Source organism: Salvelinus fontinalis, chromosome 29 (genome assembly GCF_029448725.1).
Source record: "Salvelinus fontinalis isolate EN_2023a chromosome 29, ASM2944872v1, whole genome shotgun sequence".
Classification (NCBI taxonomy): domain Eukaryota; kingdom Metazoa; phylum Chordata; class Actinopteri; order Salmoniformes; family Salmonidae; genus Salvelinus; species Salvelinus fontinalis.
In genome coordinates, this window is record NC_074693.1 from 8,184,087 (window position 1) to 8,207,290 (window position 23,204).

The following is a 23,204-nucleotide window of genomic DNA, read 5'->3' on the forward strand; positions in this document are numbered from 1 at the left end:
AATAAGAATGTAGTGATTGACTGAGTCGAAAGCCTTGGCCAGGTCAATGAATACGGCTGCACAGTAATGTCTCTTATCGATGGCGGTTATGATATCGTTTAGGACCTTGAGCGTGGCTGAGGTGCACCCATGACCAGCTCTGAAACCAGATTACATAGCGGAGAAGGTACGGTGGGATTCGAAGAGGTCTGTAATCTGTTTGTTGACTTGGCTTTCGAAGACCTTAGAAAGGCAGGGTAAGGGCCTCCTGGGTGGCGCAGTGGTCTAGGGCACTGCATCGCAGTGCTAACTGCGCCACCAGAATCTCTGGGTTCGCCCCCAGGCTCTGTCGCAGCCGGCCGCGACCGGGAGGTCCGTGGGGTGACGCACAATTGGGCCAGCGTCGTCCAGGTTAGGGAGGGTTTGGCCGGTAGGGATTTCCTTGTCTCATCGCGCTCCAGCGACTCCTGTGGCGGGCTGGGCGCAGTGCGCGCTAAGCAAAGGGGGGCTAGGTGCACGGTGTTTCCTCCGACACATTGGTGCGGCTGGCTTCCGGGTTGGAGGCGCGCTGTGTTAAAGAAGCAGTGCGGCTTGGTTGGGTTGTGCTTCGGAGGACGCATAGCTTTCGACCTTCGTCTCTCCCGAGCCCGTACGGGAGTTGTAGCGATGAGACAAGATAGTAATTACTAGCGATTGGATACCACGAAAATTGGGGAGAAAAGGGGATAAAAATTAAAAAAGAAAAAAAAAAGAAAGGCAGGGTAGGATAGATATTGGTCTGTAGCAATTTAGGTCTAGAGTGTCTCCCCCTTTGAAAAGGAGGATGACCGCTGCAGCTTTCCAATCTTTGGGAATCTCAGACGATATGAAACAGAGGTTGAACAGGCTAGTAATAAGGGTTGCAACAATTTCAGCAGAGAGCAAAGAGAGGGTCCAGATTGTCTAGCCCGGCTGATTTGTAAGGGTCCAGATTTTGCAGTTCTTTAAGAACATCAGCTATCTGGATTTGGGTGAAGGAGAAATGGGGGATGCTTGGGTGAGTTGCTGTGGAGAGTGCAGGGCTGTTGAAAGGTGGAAGCCAGGTCGAAAGCATGGCCAGCCGTAGAAAAATGCTTATTGAAAATCTCAATTATTGTGGATTTATCAGTGGTGACAGTGTTTCCTAGTCTCAGTGCAGTGGGCAGCTGGGAGGAGGTGCTCATATTCTCCATGGACTTTACAGTGTCCCAGAACTTTTTTGAGTTTGTGCTACAGAATGCAAATTTCTGCTTGAAAAAGCTAGCCTTTGCTTTCCGAACTGCCTGTGTATATTTGTTCCTGACTTCCCTGAAAAGTTGCATATCGCGGGGACTATTCGATGCTAATGCAGAACGCCGCAGGATGTTTTTGTGCTGGTCAAGGGCAGTCCGGTCTGGAGAGAACCAAGGGCTATATCTGTTCCTGGTTCAAATTTTTTTGAAAGGGGCATGCTTATTTAAGATGGTGAGGAAGGCACTTTTAAAGAATGACCAGGCATCCTCTACTGACGGGATGAGGTCAATATCCTTCCAGGATACCCGGGCCAGGTCGATTAGAACGGCCTGCTTACTGAAGTGTTTTAGGGAGCGTTTGATAGTGATGGCCGTTTGACCACAAACCTGTTACAGATGCAGGCAATGAGGCAGGGATCGCTGAGATCCTGGTTGAAGACAGCAGAGGTGTATTTAGAGGGCAAGTTGGTTAGGATGATATCTATGAGGGTGCCTATGTTTACGGATTTGGGGTGATACCTGGTGGGTTCATTGATAATTTGTGTGAGATTGAGGGCATCAAGCTTAGATTGTAGGATGGCCAAGGTTTTAAGCATGTCACAGTTTAGGTCACCTAGCAGCACGAGCTCTGAAGATAGATGGGGGGCAATCAGTTCACATATGGTGTCCAGGGCACAGCTGTGGGAACATTGCCCTTACATTTTTTATCTCGCTATAGTGTGAATCTTCCGCACTACGGATTGAATCTAGGCCTTCTAGCTACTACCACCAGCAGAACAATGTTTATTATATTTTGAATGTAATGCCAATTCATGCCAGTAGAGAGAATAAGTGATCTGATGACACTAAAGGCAGTTAGTTTATGTACGACAGTACTGCCAGCTGTAGATCATTCTAGGACAGTACTGCCATCTGTAAATCATTCTATGACAGTACTGCCATCTGTAAATCATTCTAGGACATTACTGCCATCTGTAGATCATTCTATGACAGTACTGCCAGCTGTAGATCATTCTATGACAGTACTGCCATCTGTAGATCATTCTATGACAGTACTGCCATCTGTAAATCATTCTAGGACAACACTGCCATCTGTAAATCATTCTATGACAGTACTGCCATCTGTAGATAATTCTAGGACAGTACTGCCATCTGTAGATCATTCTAGGACATTACTGCCATCTGTAGATCATTCTATGACAGTACTGCCATCTGTAGATCATTCTAGGACAGTACTGCCATCTGTAGATCATTCTAGGACAGTACTGCCATCTGTAGATCATTCTAGGACATTACTGCCATCTTTAGATCATTCTAGGACAGTACTGCCATCTGTAGATCATTCTAGGACAGTACTGCCATCTGTAGATAATTCTAGGACAGTACTGCCATCTGTAGATCATTCTAGGACATTACTGCCATCTGTAGATCATTCTATGACAGTACTGCCATCTGTAGATCATTCTAGGACAGTACTGCCATCTGTAGATCATTCTAGGACAGTACTGCCATCTGTAGATCATTCTAGGACATTACTGCCATCTTTAGATCATTCTATGACAGTACTGCCATCTGTAGATCATTCTTGGACAGCACTGCCATCTGTAGATCATTCTAGGGCAGTACTACCATCTGTAGATCATTCTAGGATGGCGTTGCCATCTGTTGATCATTCTAGGACGGTACTACCATCTGTAGATCATTCTAGGATGGTGCTGCCATCTGTAGATCCTTCTAGGACGGTACTGCCATCTGTAGATCATTCTAGGGCAGTACTACCATCTGTAGATCATTCTAGGGCAGTACTACCATCTGTAGATCATTCTAGGATGGTGCTGCCATCTGTAGATCATTCTAGGATGGTGCTGCCATCTGTAGATCAAGCTTATTTCTCTCAAATGTTGTGCACAAATTTGTTTACATCCCTGTTAGTGAGCATTTCTGATTTGCTAGAGAATTGAATGTTAATTTCTCTACCATAAGCCGCCTCCAACGTCATTTTAGAGAATTTGTCAGTACGTCCAACCGGCCTCACATCCGCAGACCACGCCAGCCCAGGACCTCCACATCTGGCTTCTTACGGATCATCTGAGACCAGCCAACCGGATAGCTGATGGAACTGTGGGTTTGCATAACCAAATAATTTCTTCACAAACTGTCAGAAACCGTCTCAGGGAAGGTCATCTGCATGCTCGTCGTCCTCACCAGAGTCTTAACCTTACTGCAGTTCGGCGTCGTAAACGACTTCAGTGGGCAAATGCTCACCTTCGATGGCCACTGGAACACTGGAAAAGTGTGCTCTTCACGGAATCACGGTTTCAACTGTACCGGGAAGATGGCAGACAGTGTTATGGCGTCGTTTTGGAGAACGGTTTGCTGATGTCAACGTTGTCAACAGAGTGCCACATGGTGGCGGTGGGGTTATGGTATGGGCAGACATAAGCTACGGACAACAAACACAATTTGCATTTTATCAATGGCAATTTTAATGAACAGAGTAACCATGACGAGATCCTGAGGCCCATTGTTGTGCCATTCATCCGCCACCACCTCATGTTTCAGTATGATAAAGCACAGCCCCATGTCGCAAGGATCTGCACACAATTCCTGGAAGCTGAAAATGTCCCAGTTCTTCCATGGCCTGCATACTTGTCATACTTGTCATTGAGCATGTTTGGAATGCTCTGGAACAATGTGTACGGCAGCAGGTTCCAGTTCCCGCCAATATCCAGCAACTTCGCACAGCCATTGGGACAACATTCCACAGGTCACAATCAACAGCCTGATCACTTCTATGCGAAGGAGATGTGTCGCGCTGTATGAAGCAAATGGTGGTCACACTAGATACTGACTGGTTTTCTGATCCACGCCCCTACTTTTTTAAAGCTATCTCTGACCAACAAATGCATATCTGTTTTTCCAGTTATGTGAAATTCATAAATTAGGACCTAATTTATTTATTTAAATTGACTGATTTCCTTAAATGAACTGTGACTCAGTAGTCTTAGAAATAGTTGCATGTTGCATTTCTACTCTCATCGAGTGGAAAAGGCAACATGTAGAGATAGTGTAGATTGGAATTATTTTCTAAACACTTTATTTAAAATCAAACTGAACAACGTAGTCCTGTTTTTAAACACTTTATTTAAAATCAAACTGAATGACGTAGTCCTGTTTTTAAACACTTTATTTAAAATCAAACTGAATGACGTAGTCCTGTTTCTAAACACTTTATTTAAAATCAAACTGAACGACGTAGTCCTGTTTCTAAACACTTTATTTAAAATCAAACTGAACAACGTAGTCCTGTTTCTAAACACTTTATTTAAAATCAAACTGAATGACGTAGTCCTGTTTCTAAACACTTTATTTAAAATCAAACTGAACGACGTAGTCCTGTTTTTAAACACTTTATTTAAAATCAAACTGAACGACGTAGTCCTGTTTCTAAACACTTTATTTAAAATCAAACTGAATGACGTAGTCCTGTTTTTAAACACTTTACTTAAAATCAAACTGAACGACGTAGTCCTGTTTCTAAACACTTTATTTAAAATCAAACTGAATGACGTAGTCCTGTTTTTAAACACTTTACTTAAAATCAAACTGAACGACGTAGTCCTGTTTCTAAACACTTTATTTAAAATCAAACTGAAGGCACACTGTTTGCATAGGTCTCATGGTGGATCGTGAATTTCAACAATCAAGGAAAACCAGATTATTTTATATACATTCATTTTATGGGCCTGACTATAATTGTGTTGACTATGCTGTCCTGTGCATCACATGTCAAAAGATAACAGTTATACAGGAACTAAAACCTTCCAGGTGTCCAAATATCCATTCATCTATTCAGTCAGAAGACCTGAATTTAGCACCCAAAAAAACAAGAACAGTACAATTTACAAAAACATATATTAAAAAAACAGTCATAACAAAACAATGTCATTTTCAAATAGTTATTGCTACATTTGAGATGTCCTTCATCTTAGGCATACACATGTAGTAATAATAACATGCATGTTTGTGTCCTTATAATTCCAGTATATCGTTTATTCACATACTAGAAGCATTAAGCATCATTCAATACATGGCGTTTTCTTAACATAAGATGTTCCCTTTAAGACTCATGCTCTTGTAGAAACAATATACAGTACATCCCCTTTAAATACTAGTCTCTTTGCTCTGAAGCTTTGCAAATAAATAGACCTGAAACAGCATATCAACACATGATACTGTTAACCCATGGTATAAGGTACCATCTACAAGAACTAAATCAGTCGATAAAGTCCAGTCTTAAATATTACACATTTACAGGATGCCTGGTTTCAAGTGGTAAGAAAAGACATAGCCTGGCAGCTAGTCTAGTAGCCAGAGATGTTTGTTAATCAGGCAACTCCATTGTCTTTGTTGTTGGAATGAAATAAAAGTACTGAGATGGGCCAACAGAGGCTACCAGGCTAGCATTAGTATAATTCTATAGTAATGGCATCCCTGGACAGATCTGAAACGGAACCCTATTCCCTATATAGTGCACTACCTTTAGGGTGCCATTTTGGACTGAGTCCCTGTGTGTCAAGCCGTGGCCCTCCTCTCTCCGTTCCCACAGTGTAATTTTCTTCATAAAGGCTGACGGTGATGTTCCTCTTTGTACAACCTTGGGAAAAGACGCAGCTCACAGAGAGAGAAGGGATTTCCAGTTAGATGTCTCAGTAATCTCACTGAGCTCCGTTGTCCAGTGTTGGTCCTCGTCTCCTCCCTGAGACGTTGTTTTGGGATCTAGAAAAGAAAGTGGAGCGTCATGAAATTGAGTGAAAATAACAGATATTTTTGTAATTAACTGTTCTGTTGCTTTGGAATCTAGAACAGAACAGATGAGTCAAAACTAGTGCACTTTAAATAGGAAAAAGGGTGCCATTTGGGACATAGCATAGCAAACACTTTGTGATGTTCTTGAGGTTCTATATTCTGTTCTTACCTGCTGGGTTTCTTCTGTCCACCAGGTGACGACAGATTGGATTTTCCTCTCTGTAACACGTCTGATGGTATTTTGGGCTTGGTGAGCGGGCAGGGGGGTGGGGGTCGGTTGGGGGGGTCAGGTCTGTGTGTGTGAGGTGTTGAGTGGGGGTTGGGGGGCAGGATGGCTGGAGGAAGGGGAAGAAGGGGTCCTTTCTGCTGGGCTAGGTAGCTGGGGATGGGAGGTTTAGGCTTGGGCTGTGGCAGGGGCTTGAGAGAGGGTTGGGGCTTGGGCTGGAAGGAGGGTTGGGACTTGGGCTGGAGGGAGGGTTGAGGCTGGGGCTGGGATTGAGGCTGGGGCTGGGGCTGGGGTTGAGTCTGGGGCTGAGGCTGGGGCTGGGATTGAGACTGGGGCTGGGATTGAGGCTGGGGCTGGGATACAGCCTGTCTCTGCTGGGCTGCGTAAGCAGGTATAGGAGGGGGTTTCACAGTCGGATGGAAGATAGCGTGCCTGGTCCTGGTGGAGGGGCTGGGGCGAGGACTGGACTGACGCTGTGGAGGACAAACACAAGCAAACGAGCAGCATTGATTTTACTGTACATACAATGTACTTTGGTTTTACTGTACATACAATGTACTTTGGTGTAAGGTGAATGAACAGATCCCCTCACCAGTCTGTCTGAGCCCTGTCTCTTCAGTAGGAAGGCAGGGTTGGCATGGCCGTTGGCATGGCTGTTGTCAAGGTGACTGTTGGCATGATTGTTGACAAGGTGACAGTTGGCAAGACTGTTCACAAGATGACCATTTTCAAGACTGTTGGCTTGTAGATGTTTGGCTTCAGCAGGGACTGGCCAACTGACTGGACAACTAAGGAGTCAAACACAGTGTTTTTCATTCTAGAAGTTAAATCTGAGATGTTGATTACTGTGAAATGTCTATGGTGCATATTTTCCTTGAATAAAATAAGATAAATTCAAACAGTTGAAGATGTGAAAACAACTGAAATACTGATTACACACATTGTCTTGGGTGGTGGGACCGAGGTCTTCAGAGGAAGGTTTTTATGGACTTTATGGCTGTAGCAGCACCACAGTCCCACAGCAGCCAATAGGACAAAGAGAACCATGGGGAGGAGCAACAGGACAGGAAGTAGACTGCCTAGAAACACAAACAACATCAACAACAAAGGTCAGATCAAAGATTAACCTGGAAGATATGACTTGAAAACCAACAATCAAATATATGTGGTTTAACCTAGTAGTCTTTTGCAACACCACATCAGTTATTAGATTTAATCAGTTATTTGACTGACTGAATCATTATTTGAGTGACTGGTTGGTTGGTAACATACTGTGGTTGATGACAGGTCCACTGTCGACACTCCCTCCTGTCCCCTCCTGGTCACACAGGGGAGGAGCCCAGCCTGAGTCACAGTGGCAGTGGTGGTTGTTGTTACACAGCTAGAGGGAGAGAGAAAGAGAGAGAGAGAGACAGAGAGAGAGAGGAGAGAGAGACTTTCAACACTGACAACCTGTCAATATTCCTCCTACTCCATATGATGTGTTATAACAGCTTTATTAAACCCCTGAGTCCATAACCTCAGACCCAGCACCTTCCCTTATTCTGCAGTAGCCCATACGCCTACCTACCCCTCCCACATCACTCCCATACCCTTCCCCTATCACACACCCAGCCCCTCCCATACCCCATGGCCGTGGCACTTGGCATTGCACTCATCCGCCCTCAGGAAAGACGCGTTGCGGCACTCTCCTCCGAAACAGATCTGTTACAGAGAGAAAGAAAGAGAAGGAGGGATGGAGAGAGAGGGTGAGAGAGAGAAAGGAGAAGGATACGAGAGAAATGAGAGGGATGAGAGAGCGAGAAAGAGAGAGAGAGAGAGAGAGAAAGGAGAGGGATAAGAGAGCAAGAGAGCGAGTGAGCGAGAAAGAGAGAGAGTCATTATCATAAGTAGATTGTCCAGTAAATGGCATCCTGCCACAACAGAGAGCTCATAGAGTACTGAAAGATACACAGCGCGCACACACACACACACACACACACACACACACACACACACACACACACACACACACACACACACACACACACACACACACACACACACACACACACACACACACACACACACACACACACTACCCCCACTCCTCTTCTCCCCTCCTCACCGAGTCCTCTCCACACTTGGTCCCGGTCATGACCAGTCCTGGGTCCAGTGTGTCCCCCTGTTCCTCGTCCCCCTGGCCTGGTCGGTAAACGTGTGTCCCCCTACAGAGGACCTTCTTGCCTCCCACCCGGACTGTGGTGTCGATGGGAACAGCGTTAGTCTCCAGGGGCTTGGAGGCTGAACTCACACACTGGATCTTACCACATCTAGCATCCCTAAAGCAACAGACCGGTCACATGGATTCAGACATGTAGGGATTGTTTTGTAGGTGTGAAAGAAATGTTAAATGGTAGTTCAAGGAAGAGACACTTCTATACAAAGGATCACACATTTGGTGCCGACTGTGTGACTCCTCACCTGTCCCTGCATCCTTTGTATTTCCCCAACAGGTCTTTGCCACAGTTCCCAAAGGTGTCTCCTGCCTCGTTCACCTTCTTAAAGCACAGGTCTAGAGCAGGACGGCCATCTAGAGAGGACAGAACACACACAGTGTTATATGACCTCCTGCAAGCACACAAATGTTCCTGTGGTCAGGTAAAGCCTGTCCTGTGAAGATCTGTGATAGTAAAAATAGAAATAACACCAGAGCCCAGTCCAGTAACAAGCCCTAATCCTTCTCCCTTGGAGCCAATTTGAAGGACCCAGATAGGTGTGAGCAATATTGTCGAAGCCGCAGACCAGACAATGGTTTCAATAGGGTAGAATTACATTGAGTGCTATAAAAGCAATCCATTACTTTATAACAGCATGCAATAACATGCCTACTAACTCTGCCCCAGAATGATTGATAGGTACTAACCCCGCCCCCAGAGTGATTGACACTGCTGCTCCAGGGTGAGACACATGCCGGTGTAGCAGTAGGCCCGCCCCCCATCACAGGAAGTACCATCCACCAGGTATAAGTTAGAAGGACAAGACTCCGCCTTCCCATCACAGTACTCGGGTAGATCACATGACCCTGATGGAGTACGACACAACACACCTGGACTCTTCAACTAGAGAGAGAGAGAGAGAGACAGAGACAGAGACAGAGACAGAGAGAGAGAGAGAGAGAGAGAGAGAGAGAGAGAGAGAGAGAGAGAGAGAGAGAGAGAGAGAGAGAGAGAGAGAGAGAGAGAGAGACAGAGACAGAGACAGAGAGAGAGAGAGAGAGAGAGAGAGAGAGAGAGACAGAGAGAGAGAGAGAGACAGAGACAGAGACACAGAGAGAGATAGAGAGAGAGAGGTAGAGAGAGAGAGACAGAGACAGAGACACAGAGAGAGAGAGAGAGAGGTAGAGAGAGAGAGAGAGACAGAGACAGAGAGAGAGAGAGAGAGAGAGACAGAGACAGAGACAGAGACACGAGAGAGAGAGAGAGAGAGAGAGAGAGAGAGAGAGAGAGAGAGAGAGAGAGAGAGAGAGAGAGAGAGAGAGAGAGAGAGAGAGAGAGAGAGAGACAGAGACAGAGACAGAGACAGAGACACAGAGAGAGAAGGGGACTATTAAACGATCCAACACACCTCGACTCTTCAACTAGAGAGAGAGAGAGAGATAGAGGGAGGGAGGAAGGGAGGGGGGGAGGAGGAAGCATAGAGAGAGAGAGAAGGGGACTATTAAACGATCCAACACCCCTCGACTCTTCAACTAGAGAGAGAGAGAGAGAGAGAGAGAGAGAGAGAGAGAGAGACAGAGACAGAGAGAGAGAGAGAGAGAGACAGAGACAGAGACACAGAGAGAGTTACAGAGTTACCTTGAATGAGTTACAGGACAAAATAAAAACCCTCCAACCCAAAAAGGCCTGTGGTGTTGATGGTATCCTTAATGAAATGATCAAATATACAGACAACAAATTCCAATTGGCTATACTAAAACTCTTTAACATCGTCCTTAGCTCTGGCATCTTCCCCAATATTTGGAACCAAGGACTGATCACCCCAATCCACAAAAGTGGAGACAAATTTGACCCCAATAACTACCGTGGAATATGCGTCAACAGTAACCTTGGTAAAATACTCTGCATTATCATTAACAGCAGACTCGTACATTTCCTCAATGAACACAATGTACTGAGCAAATGTCAAATTGGCTTTTTACCAAATTACCGTACAACAGACCATGTATTCACCCTACACACCCTAATTGACAACCAAACAAACCAAAACAAAGGCAAAGTCTTCTCATGCTTTGTTGATTTCAAAAAAGCCTTCGACTCAATTTGGCATGAGGGTCTGCTATACAAATTGATGGAAAGTGGTGTTGGGGGTAAAACATACGACATTATAAAATCCATGTACACAAACAACAAGTGTGCGGTTAAAATTGGCAAAAAACACACATTTCTTCACACAGGGTCGTGGGGTGAGACAGGGATGCAGCTTAAGCCCCACCCTCTTCAACATATATATCAACGAATTGGCGCGGGCACTAGAACAGTCTGCAGCACCCGGTCTCACCCTACTAGAATCCGAAGTCAAATGTCTACTGTTTGCTGATGATCTGGTACTTCTGTCACCAACCAAGGAGGGCCTACAGCAGCACCTAGATCTTCTGCACAGATTCTGTCAGACCTGGGCCCTGACAGTAAATCTCAGTAAGACCAAAATAATGGTGTTCCAAAAAAGGTCCAGTCGCCAGGACCACAAATTCCATCTAGACACCGTTGCCCTAGAGCACACAAAAAACTATACATACCTCGGCCTAAACATCAGCACCACAGGTAACTTCCACAAAGCTGTGAACGATCTGAGAGACAAGGCAAGAAGGGCATTCTATGCCATCAAAAGGAACATAAATTTCAACATACCAATTAGGATCTGGCTAAAAATACTTGAATCAGTCATAGAGCCCATTGCCCTTTATGGTTGTGAGGTCTGGGGTCCGCTCACCAACCAAGATTTCACAAAATGGGGGAAACACCAAATTGAGACTCTGCATGCAGAATTCTGCAAAAATATCCTCCGTGTACAACGCAGAACACCAAATAATGCATGCAGAGCAGAATTAGGCCGATACCCACTAATTATCAAAATCCAGAAAAGAGCCGTTAAATTCTACAACCACCTAAAAGGAAGCGATTCCCAAACCTTCCATAACAAAGCCATCACCTACAGAGAGATGAACCTGGAGAAGAGTCCCCTAAGCAAGCTGGTCCTAGGGCTCTGTTCACAAACACAAACACACCCCACAAAGCCCCAGGACAACAGCACAATTAGACCCAACCAAATCATGAGAAAACAAAAAGATAATTACTTGACACATTGGAAAGAATTAACAAAAAAACAGAGCAAACTAGAATGCTATTTGGCCCTAAACAGAGAGTACACAGTGGCAGAATACCTGACCACTGTGACTGACCCAAACTTAAGGAAAGCTTTGACTATGTACAGACTCAGTGAGCATAGCCTTGCTATTGAGAAAGGCCGCCGTAGGCAGACATGGCTCTCAAGAGAAGACAGGCTATGTGCACACTGCCCACAAAATGAGGTGGAAACCGAGCTGCACTTCCTAACCTCCTGCCCAATGTATGATCATATTAGAGACACATATTTCCCTCAGATCACACAGATCCACAAAGAATTCGAAAACAAATCCAATTTTGATAAACTCCCATGTCTACTGGGTGAAATTCCACAGTGTGCCATCACAGCAGCAAGATTTGTGACCTGTTTCCACAAGAAAAGGGCAACCAGTGAAAAACAAACACCATTGTAAATACAACCCATATTTATGCTTACTTATTTTAACTTGTGTGCTTTAACCATTTGTACATTGTTACAACACTGTATATATTTAATATGACACTCGTAATGTCTTTATTGTTTTGAAACTTCTGTATGTGTAATGTTTACTGTTAATTCGTTTTGTTTGTTTCACTTTTGTGTATTGTCTACCTCATTTGCTTTGGCAATGTTAACACATGTTTCCCATGCCAATAAAGCCCCTTGAATTGAATTGAATTGAAATTGAGAGAGAGAGAGAGAGAGAGAGAGAGAGAGAGAGAGAGAGAGAGAGAGAGAGAGAGAGAGAGAGAGAGAGAGAGAGGAAGGGAGGAAGGGAGGGAAGGATAGAGAGAGAGAGAGAGAGAGAGAGAGAGAGAGAGAGAGAGAGAGAGAGAGAGAGAGAGAGAAGGGGACTATTAAACGATCCAACACACCTCGACTCTTCAACTAGGGAGAGAGAGGGAGGAAGGGAGGGAATGAGGAAGGATAGAGAGAGAGAGAAGGGGACTATTAAACAATCCAACACACCTCGACTTCAACTAAATAGAAAGAGAGAGAGAGCGCGAGAGAGAGGGAAGAGACAGAGAGAGAGAGAGAGGGTGGGGGATAGAGAGAGAGAGTATGAGAGAGAGAGAGAGAGAGAGAGAGTGGACAACCAGAAAGCGAAAGAGAGAGAGAGAGAAAGACAGAAAGAAAGAGAGAGAGAGAGAGGACAACCAGAAAGAGAGAGAGAAAGAGGACAGTGTACAGTACCTTACAGTTGTCACAGCAGACTCCGTGGGCACATTCTGCTCCAGCCTTCAGAGTACAATTGTTGGCATTACAGCAGGGACTGAAACACTCCTGCAGAGAGAGGATGATTAATCAGTATATATATATATATACACACACACACCAGTGGAGGCTCTTCAGAGGAGGAAGGGGAGGACCATCCTCCTCAGTGAATTTCATTTTTTTTAAATTGTAAAACATTGAAAAAGTTACCGTTTTAAGATAAAACTATACAAAATATATTCACATCACCAAATAATTGATTAAAACACACGTATTATCTTATTCACTTATTTAGCTAGCAAATGCAGCTGGCTAGTTTAGTAACTCAAACACCCGGCTCAAACAGAGGTATGCTATGTTAGCAAGCTGGCTATGGCTATCCAACACAACACTGGAGCTCTTCCAATTCAAGGTAAGCTTTTGGTTTTATTAATTTATTGCCACTGTGGCTCACGGATGTAACTGCTTACTGACTGTACACTGTAACGTTACTGCATGATTGTAGCCGGTTTACCAATGAATTAGTTATATTAGCTATGTTGACTAGGATGTTACTTTAGCTAATATGGGGAGAACGATGTAGGCTGTGTGTAGCGGTTATGACATGGTTTGGCTTGGAAAGTTTTTTTCACCTGGTCACAAACAGCTGATGTGTTGTTCATTGAAGTCCACAAACAAAGGGAAACGGCGTGAGGAGGAGAGTGCATAGAGGCGAGAAGGAATACAACATGGCTGCTATGAAAGTGAACTGTTTTTATGCGTGATCACTGTTGTGTTCATTGCGCCGATTCTGTTGACAAACGTTTCTTAAACAGAGCTAAAAATACCTGAATTTGTCAAATGGAAACTCTCGTTTGCAACTGTTGGACTAATGATTACACCATAGATAAGCTACATGCAGTTAAGAGTGTGCAAGGCGGTATTGAATGTGTCACTGTCTGTCATCTCTCATTGTCTTTCTCTCGACCTAAGTGCACCTACGTTGTAAACTTTCATTCATAGGCTAGGTTTCAGCAACCTCATGATTGATATAGGGAAAATGTGAATATCATGTAGTAGTCTAAACCTATCGATGTTATATTGAACTGGGTGAATGGAATATGAATGACAGTCATCCAACATGCTGTAATAGAAGTAAGGCCATGTCAATGGCGGCACTGACCATCACTGACACACACGCACACTTCCCCCCCTCACCTTCTCGTCTCCACAGTCACACTCCTCTCCATCCTCCAGGTAGCCGTTCCCACAGCGCTGTCCCCCGTACATGGCTCTGGTGTTGGGGAGGTTGAACAGACACTTTCCCCCTCCGGAGCTCAGGTACCTGCTCAGCCCCCGCTGGTTACAGCCATTAAACACACGCGGGAACGGGTGGCTGCGACACACACACCACGAGTGTATTCAGTAAGGTGCAACGCATTGCAGATAGAAATGCCATCAATAGACTTTACATTATTCCTTCTACTCTACGTGTCAGAGAGGAAATTCTGCTCTAAGTAATATATTTTTATACAGACATTACTTTTCCACTACATTTTGTGTCCCGGGAATGTCTTTTACAAAGCAGGATCAATCATTATATCATTATTTAACCTTTATTTATACAGGTTTATTCTCATTAAGATAAAATATCTTTAATAAGAAAGATATTTTCAACATAGATAGATTCTCTCACCCAGTGGCAGCAGCCATGACGCAGCCTCCATCATCAGCCTTGGCCTGGCAGCACCCAGGGCTGTCATGGCTCATGCCAAAGTTATGCCCCATCTCGTGAGCCATGGTCGCTGCCACGCCCACAGCACTGTCAGAGTGGTCCTGCAGGGGGTAGAGGTCAGGGTGTAGAGGTCAATGGTTAGAGGTGGATTCCCGTATTGAAAGTCAAAGGGACATACATCTCATGCTAGCTTGGTTCTAGATCTATGTGTGCTATTATAAATACATCACAACTTTATTACAACTTTAGAGAAATCTTACTGAGTTGATTCCCCCTGACTGGTACTCTGAACACATGGCTCTGAGAGGGGCCAGCCCAATGGTGGTGCCCTGAAATGCCACGCCCCTGGGGAAACAAAAACCACAGCTGTGTAGTTCCACTGAATGGTCTTAATGGAAGGAAAGAGAGATGGATTGAGATTAAAGAGATCTAGAGTACAGTAAGGTGTGTGTCACACTAACGTGATGAGTTGAGCGTTGTCGTTAGGTAGTGTGTGTAGCTGTTTGCGTCTCCAGGCCAGAAACGCTCCCAAGGTACTGTAGGGGTTACCAGACACACTGATCTTGTCCTGATCAGACCACACCTCCAGACCAATCACTGCCACACGAATACTTAGAGACTTGTAGTACTGCACAAACACACACACACAGATCATTTGACTAAAAAAATTGTATTAATTATTTTATTTCAACTTTATTTAACCAGGTAGGCAAGTTGAGAACAAGTTCTCATTTACCAAGATAAAGCAAAGCAGTTCGACACAGAGTTACACAAACAAACGCACAGTCAATAACACAATAGAAAAAACTATACACAGTGTGTGCAACTGTAGTAAGATTAGGGAGGTAAGGCAATAAAAAGGCCATAGTGGCGAAATAATTACAATTTAGCATTAACACTGGAGGGATAGATGTGCAGATGATGATGTGCAAGTAGAGATACTGGCGTGCAAAAGAGCAAAGAAATAACAATATGGGGATGAGGTAGTTGGGTGGGCTATTTACAGATGGGCTGTGTACAGGTGCAGTGATCGGTAAGCTGCTCTGACAGCTGATGCTTTAAGTTAGTGAGGGAGATAAAAGTCTCCAAGCTTCAGTGATTTTTGCAATTCGTTCCAGCCATTGGCAGCAGAGAACTGGAAGAAAAGGCAGTCAAAGGAGGTGTTGGCTTTGAGGATGACCAGTGAAATATACCTGCTAGAGCACGTGCTACGGGTGGGTGTTGCTATGGTGACCAGTAAGCTGAGATAAGGCGGGGCTTTACCTAGAAAAGACTTAAAGATGACCTGGAGCCAGTGGGTTTAGCAACGAATATGTAGCGAGGGGCAGCCAACGAGAGCATACAGGTCGCAGTGGTGGGTAGTATATGGGGATTTGGTGACAAAATGGATGGCACTGTGATAGACTGCATCCAATTTGCTGAGTAGAGTGTTGGAGGCTATTTTGTAAATGACATCGCTGAAGTCAAGGATCGGTAAGATGGTCAGTTTTACGAGGATATGTTTGGCAGCATGAGTGAAGGAGGCTTTGTTGCGAAAAAGGAGGCTGATTATAGATATCATTTTGGATTGGAGATGCTTAATGTGAGTCTGGAAGGAGAGTTTACAGTCTAACCAGACACCTAGGTATTTGTAGTTGTCCACATATTCTAAGTCAAAACCGTCCATAGTAGTGATGCTAGCCGGGCGGGCGGGTGCGGGCAGCGAGTTTTACTAGCATTTAAGAGCAGTTGGAGGGCACAGAAGAAGTGTTATATGGCATTGAAGCTCGTTTGGAGGTTTGTTAACACAGTGTCCAAAGAAGGGCCAGATATATACAGAATGGTGTCGTCTGCGTAGAGGTGGATCAGAGAATCACCAGCAGCAAGAGCGACATCATTGATATATACAGAGAAAAGAGTCGGCCCGAGAATTGAACCCTGTGGCATCCCTATAGAGACTGCCAGAGGCAGACAACAGGCCCTCCGATTTGACACACTGAACTCTATCTGAGAGGTAGTTGGTGAACCAGGCGAGCCAGTCATTTGAGAAACCAAGGCTATTAAGTTAGCCAATAAGAATGTGGTGACTGACAGAGTCGAAAGCCTTGGCCGGGTCGATGAAGACGGCTGCACAGTACTGTCTTTTATCGATGGCGGTTATGATATCGTTTAGGACCTTGAGCGTGGCTGAGGTGCACCGTGACCAGCTCAGAAACCAGATTGCATAGTGGAGAAGGTACGGTGGGATTAGAAATGCTCGGTGATCTGTTTGTTCACTTGGCTTTCGAAGACTTCAGAAAGACAAGGATAGATACAGGTCTGTAACAGTTTGGGTCTAGAGTGTCTCCCCCTTTGAAGAGGGGTATGACCGTGGCAGCTTTCCAATCTTTAGGGATCTCAGACGATATGAAAGAGAGGTTGAGCAGTCTAGTAATAGGGGTTGCAACAATTGCGGCAGATAATTTTAGAAAGAGAGGGTCCAGATTGTCTAGCCCAGCTGATTTGTAGGGGTCCAGATTTTGCAGCTCTTTCAGAACATCAGCTATTTGGATTTGGGTGAAGGAGAAGCGGGGTGGGGGGTGGGGGACTTGAGCAAGTTGCTGCGGGGTGCATAGCTGTTGGTCGGGGTAGGGGTAGCCAGGTGTAAAGCATGGCCAGCTATATAGAAATGCTTATTGATATTCTCGATTATCATAGATTTATCGGTGGTGACAGTGTTTCCTAGCCTCAGTGCAGTGGGCAGCTGGGAGCAGGTGCTGCTATTCTCCATAGACTTTACAGGGTCCCAAAACGTTTTGGAATTATTGCTACAGGATGCAAATATCTGTTTGAAAAAGCTAGTCCTTGCTTCCTAACTGACTGTGTATATTGGTTCCTGACTTCCCTGAAAAGTTGCATATCGCGGGGACTATTCGATGCTAATGCAGTACGCCACAGGATGTTTTTGTGCTGGTCAAGGGCAGTCAAGTCTGGAGTGAACCAAGGGCTATATCTGTTCTTAGTTCTACCAGGCAGTGATGGGTACGAGACCCGGCACCTATGATCCAAATGAGAGCCAGACGAAGCTGAGGCACGGTACCTTTGGTTATTTGAATTATCTCATGAAAAATTGTTGTCCCCATTTAATGTTCCACAGCCAACAACACGAGTAAACAACAGCAAAATCAGACAACTCCATAGTAGAATAGTTGACCTATTAAATTGCTCAACCTGTCGCATTCTATGAGAGAAACGAATATTTCTCTTGAGTCGCATTCAAATTGCAAGAGAAAGAGAGAGAGATTTGCATGCTCAGTCATTGGACAACATTCTTAATGCAGTCCAGAGGAAAATACATATTTGAAATCATTTTTGATGGCCACTGTTAAAAGTGGAGGATAACTGAGCTTTCTAGAGTTACCAGGCTATACTTAATTCTCAAATCCAAGAAATGAGTAGGCCTAAACTGCCCCATTTTAGAACCAGAGTGTTCAGCAGTGGTGTTCAGTAGTGGTATTGTTCCATGCGAGTTAGCGCTCGCCAATGGCGTCGAATGCATAGGGAAGACTGGGGCTAAATGTAACACGGGTCAGGTGTAACTAGGCCTACATTATATTCACAGTACAGGATCCTTGGTTGGCTGAGTGTCAGTGGAACAGTTTTTTTTTTTTTGGGGGGGGGGGGGGGGGGGGACAATCAAGTCATCAATATGTTTCTAACTAGCGACATTATAGCCTTATGTTTACACTTTTTAAAGTGTGTGATCTAACCTGCCTGATCATACGGACCTATATGTTATTGGGCTCATTTCTGGAGGGGGAAATTATATTTTCATTCAGTTTGCAGTAGAATGTTCTTATGAAAAGTCACCAGAACCGGCCTTCTCACAGTCCTTCTCCCCCACAAAATTGTAGGTCCCTCCACCACCTGTAGTATGCTGTGATATGTGCCTTTTGTCAGTATTATATTGTTTAGGTTAGTGTCTTATACCCCCCACCGCACCCCAAACTAAATTCCTGGTTAAATAAGGTTAAATAAACAAAAAATATAAAACTAGGGCCTCACAATCTCCCAAATCCCAAATGAACCACAGTGTTAATTTGTGTGGTTTTCTCACCTTGTCTACGTAGTTAGCTGCCTCCAGAAGTTTCGTCTTCGTCCTATTTAAGTCCCCGTCGTGCTTCTGAAACTACACACACACACACACACACACACACACACACACACACACACACACACACACACACACACACACACACACACACACACACACACACACACACACACACACACACACACACACACACACACACACACACACACACACACACACACACACACACACACACACACACAGTTACAGCCATGCTTGAAGAATTCCACCTGGAAGAGTAAGGACAGCAGGATGACCTCAACCAATCAGACACGTCGAACAGCAATAAAGGATATTAGAACAGACCCTGTTAGATCTCATTAGAACAGACCCTGTTAGGTCTCATTAGAACAGACCCTGTTAGATCTCATTAGAACAGATCCTGTTAGGTCTCATTAGAACAGAACCTGTTAGGTCTCATTAGAACAGACCCTGTTAGGTCTCATTAGAACAGACCCTGTTAGGTCTCATTAGAACAGAACCTGTTAGGTCTCATTAGAACAGACCCTGTTAGGTCTCATTAGAAAAGACCCTGTTAGGTCTCATTAGAACAGAACCTGTTAGGTCTCATTAGAACAGACCCTGTTAGGTCTCATTAGAACAGACCCTGTTAGGTCTCATTAGAACAGACCCTGTTAGATCTCATTAGAACAGACCCTGTTAGGTCTCATTAGAACAGAACCTGTTAGGTCTCATTAGAACAGAACCTGTTAGGTCTCATTAGAACAGAACCTGTTAGATCTCATTAGGGGGGAGTGGGGAGGATGTTGATGAGATGTGACGATAGAGAGATGGAGGGATGGGGGGGATGTAACAGAGTGATGGATGGTCTCTAGTTCAGTCTTTCCTTGGAGTATGAGTCACAGGTCAGAAGAGGAGATAGAGGGATGGGGGGGATGTAACAGAGTGATGGATGGTCTCTAGTTCAGTCTTTCCTTGGAGTATGAGTCACAGGTCAGAAGAGGAGATGAAGGTCATGCATCCTTTCCACGCTCTCAACTGACAGACTGGAATAAATGGCCATGTAAAATGGACGAAGGTGTCTGGCCTCTTACCTCAGCATGGTCAGCTACCAGCAGCAGCTCTACATACTTCATACTCTGGCCCACGTCTCTACGCTCCTGGAGAAAATCAGGACATATTAGAGAACTTTACAGCCAACTACTACAGTGCATGATTACTTGTTATAAGCATGGGCGCGCACCACACACATAACCCCGCCCCCATAATGGTGTATTATCAACTCATAGTATGTTTTGCCTCTATTTTTTATCAGTCTTAAAATGCCTGACATTTCTTGGATATTTCATTGATACAAAGCAGCCCTCTATTCACTGGAGAAGATAGTGGTTGTTCTCATATCAGATACCAGTCTAATCATCCCTCCTCCACTCACCCTTCCGCCCCGCGCCGTCATCATTCCCTGGATGAGGTCATCCAGACCCTCCCCCTGGCCCTGGTTGCTATGGCGATGCCCGCAAGTTCCGTTAGGCAGACGGAGGTTCTCGGCTCGGAACACAGCGTGAGGAGGCTGTGTATCCATGGTGACAGCAGGCAGGGGTTCTATCAGATAACTGACGCTGGTGTTCACCGTAATCAGTCCCCTAGGGAAACCGAGATCTGAATCACAACAGTTCCAGGCTAGAAAACAAACTAAAACTATTATAGCTGGGGAAAACGTAGTGGTTTTTCAGTCTCTGGTTTAAGAGAGAATCCATCAAATAACTATTGAGATAAGTTAGATATGGCAGAATGTAAAACTAGAAACAGCTGGGATTTACATGTCAGGTCTGAGACAACTAAATCCTGGCTGAACAGTATGTTGAACTGTGTATATAAATCCTGATACCGGATGGGTATCAGGAGTAGAGAGAAATAGAGAGACAGATAGAGAAAGAAAGAAAGAAAGAAAGAAGGAAATAAAGAAAGAACGGAGGAGTGAGAGAGAGAGACAGATAGAGAAAGAAGGAGGAGGGAGAGAGAGATAGAGAAAGAAAGAAAGAAGGAGGGAGAAAGAGAGAGAGAGAGATAGAGAAAGAAGGAGGAAGAGAGAGAGACAGATAGAGAAAGAAAGAAAGAAGGAGGCGGGAGAAAGAGAGAGAGATAGAGAAAGAAGGAGGACGGAGAAAGAGAGAGAGAGATAGAGAAAGAAGGAGGAGGGAGGAAGAGAGAGAGAAAGAAAGAAGAGAGAGAGAGAAGGAAGAGTAGAAAAATAGAGATTAAATTGGATCAGGGAGACACCCAGCACATATCAGGTTCTGACTCAGTGGGGACTGGATCAGGGAGACACCCAGCACATATCAGGTTCTGACTCAGTGGGGACTGGATCAGGGAGACACCCAGCACATATCAGGTTCTGACTCAGTGGGGACTGGATCAGGGAGACACCCAGCACATATCAGGTTCTGACTCAGTGGGGATTGGATCAGGGAGACACCCAGCACATATCAGGTTCTGACTCAGTGGGGATTGGATCAGGGAGACACCCAGCACATATCAGGTTCTGACTCAGTGGGGATTGGATCAGGGAGACACCCAGCACATATCAGGTTCTGACTCAGTGGGGATTGGATCAGGCAGACACCCAGCAAATAGCACCCTTCTCCAGATGCTTTCTACAGCCCTGTGTGTGTGTGTGTGTGTGTGTGTGTGTGTGTGTGTGTGTGTGTGTGTGTGTGTGTGTGTGTGTGTGTGTGTGTGTGTGTGTGTGTGTGTGTGTGTGTGTGTGTGTGTGTGTGTGTGTGTGTGTGTGTTATTCTCCTATAACCGTCTCCTCTGTGAACCCAGAAAGGAAACAACGTCATGGCTGGATCCCAACCTCTAAACTTCCTCCCTGATGCTGCTGGGGCCTCAATGACTTAACATGGAACCCAATGACCTAGAAACACACTGGCCTGTATATCTCAGCAACCTCTAAACTTCCTCCCTGATGCTGCTGGAGCCTCAATGACTTAACATGGAACCCAATGACCTGGAAACACACTGGCCTGTATATCTCAGCAACCTCTAAACTTCCTCCCTGATGCTGCTGGAGCCTCAATGACTTAACATGGAACCCAATGACCTGGAAACACACTGGCCTGTATATCTCAGCAACCTCTAAACTTCCTCCCTGATGCTGCTGGAGCCTCAATGACTTAACATGGAACCCAATGACCTAGAAACACACTGGCCTGTATATCTCAGCAACCTCTAAACTTCCTCCCTGATGCTGCTGGAGCCTTAATGACTTAACATGGAACCCAATGACCTGGAAACACACTGGCCTGTATATCTCAGCAGTCAGTGCATGGCCAATAAATAAACCATCTTTTCACCTGCTATCCTATTGTGTTGGTTTGAGAATGACCGTGTGACAAATATATGTCTGAATTGTCATTCAAATAAAATGTATTCATATTTAGGAGGCATGTCTTATTCAATGCCGTTAGTGATCACCACGTTCACCAGAAATGTTACCTGTGGTAACTCTTACCTGAGACCTGAGCAGGTGCTGAGTGCTGCACTGGACCCCTCCACACCACGGACGTCACCATGGTAGAAACAGTGGCCCTGCAACATGAGAGGAGAGTTAAACAAACTCACATTATGCACTTTTCTTTTCGCGATGATGTCACCTAAGATTTAAGAGCTTGGTTAGCCTGTCTCTGATTCAGCCAACTTTCTGCCATTTGACATCCACAAATCAGAAAAAGGCTGGTTACATGATTACCCCCCTATTGTGAGATGCTTTAGAACACCCCATTGAACTCACAGTGCTGGGTGGATTGGAGGTCTGGCGGGAACCACTGGGACTGTACCATATCTCCTGATATCCGGGGGCCAATAACTGCCTGGAACATACGGAATGGGAGAGAGAGAGAGAGAACATTACCTCACTGAAACCAGTGCTGGTGAATAGAATACACTCTCACCATAAAACAAAGGGGAGCAGGGTGCTTCAGTCAGAGAGAGGGAAAGGGAATGAGAACATGACAGGATTGTGATAGAGTGAGTGAGTGAGGAAGAGAGAGAATGAGAGTGAGCGATGAAAACTGAGAAAAGAAGAGAGAGAGAAGTACTGTATTCCTCTCCAGGGGCACACAGCTCATGAAACATTAATTGTGACATTCTGAGTTACAAAGGGAAAGAGAGTGCCTCAAAGCATTACAAAGAGATACACAGATAGATACACAGAGAAATACACAGAGAGATAGAGATACAGAGAGATACAGAGACAGATAGATACACAGAGAGACAGATATAAAGAGAGACAGAAAGATACACAGAGAGATAGAGATACAGAAAGATACATAGAGAGATACATATACAGAGCGATACACAGAGAGATACACAGAAAGACAGATATAAAGAGAGATACAGATATACAGAGAGAGACTGAGATAAATCCCTTTGAATTTAATTTAATTGATAGAGATACAAAGAGAGACAAATATATAGATAGATACACAGAGAAATACAGAGAGATAGAGATACAGAGAGATACAGAGACAGATAGATACATTGAGAGACAGATATAAAGAGAGACAGAAAGAT

General features: G+C 44.7%; 1 protein-coding gene across 4 annotated transcripts in view; it reads right to left on the reverse strand.

Moving 5' to 3' along the window:
• Window positions 1–4,848: 4,848 nt before the first annotated feature.
• The window catches only part of LOC129827382 (disintegrin and metalloproteinase domain-containing protein 19-like), a 61,731-nt gene continuing 43,375 nt past the window's right edge, over window positions 4,849–23,204 (reverse strand). For 2 of the 4 annotated variants that reach the window (XM_055888168.1, XM_055888167.1), the window contains exons 4-22: window positions 22,423–22,501; window positions 22,144–22,220; window positions 20,065–20,272; window positions 19,724–19,789; window positions 18,633–18,704; window positions 15,019–15,185; window positions 14,818–14,902; window positions 14,519–14,658; window positions 14,041–14,218; window positions 12,823–12,912; window positions 9,170–9,365; window positions 8,728–8,836; window positions 8,372–8,585; window positions 7,891–7,968; window positions 7,537–7,645; window positions 7,205–7,343; window positions 6,857–7,052; window positions 6,208–6,737; window positions 4,849–6,008 (exon numbers count right to left, since the gene is read on the reverse strand). In XM_055888168.1, the coding sequence (XP_055744143.1) occupies window positions 5,948–6,008; window positions 6,208–6,737; window positions 6,857–7,052; window positions 7,205–7,343; window positions 7,537–7,645; window positions 7,891–7,968; window positions 8,372–8,585; window positions 8,728–8,836; window positions 9,170–9,365; window positions 12,823–12,912; window positions 14,041–14,218; window positions 14,519–14,658; window positions 14,818–14,902; window positions 15,019–15,185; window positions 18,633–18,704; window positions 19,724–19,789; window positions 20,065–20,272; window positions 22,144–22,220; window positions 22,423–22,501 (2,794 nt within the window). In that variant the 3' untranslated portion in view covers window positions 4,849–5,947. Of the gene's footprint in view, window positions 6,009–6,207; window positions 6,738–6,856; window positions 7,053–7,204; window positions 7,344–7,536; window positions 7,646–7,890; window positions 7,969–8,371; window positions 8,586–8,727; window positions 8,837–9,169; window positions 9,366–12,822; window positions 12,913–14,040; window positions 14,219–14,518; window positions 14,659–14,817; window positions 14,903–15,018; window positions 15,186–18,632; window positions 18,705–19,723; window positions 19,790–20,064; window positions 20,289–22,143; window positions 22,221–22,422; window positions 22,502–23,204 lie in introns of all 4 variants that reach the window. The other 2 variants (XM_055888169.1, XM_055888170.1) reach the window with 1 other exon arrangement.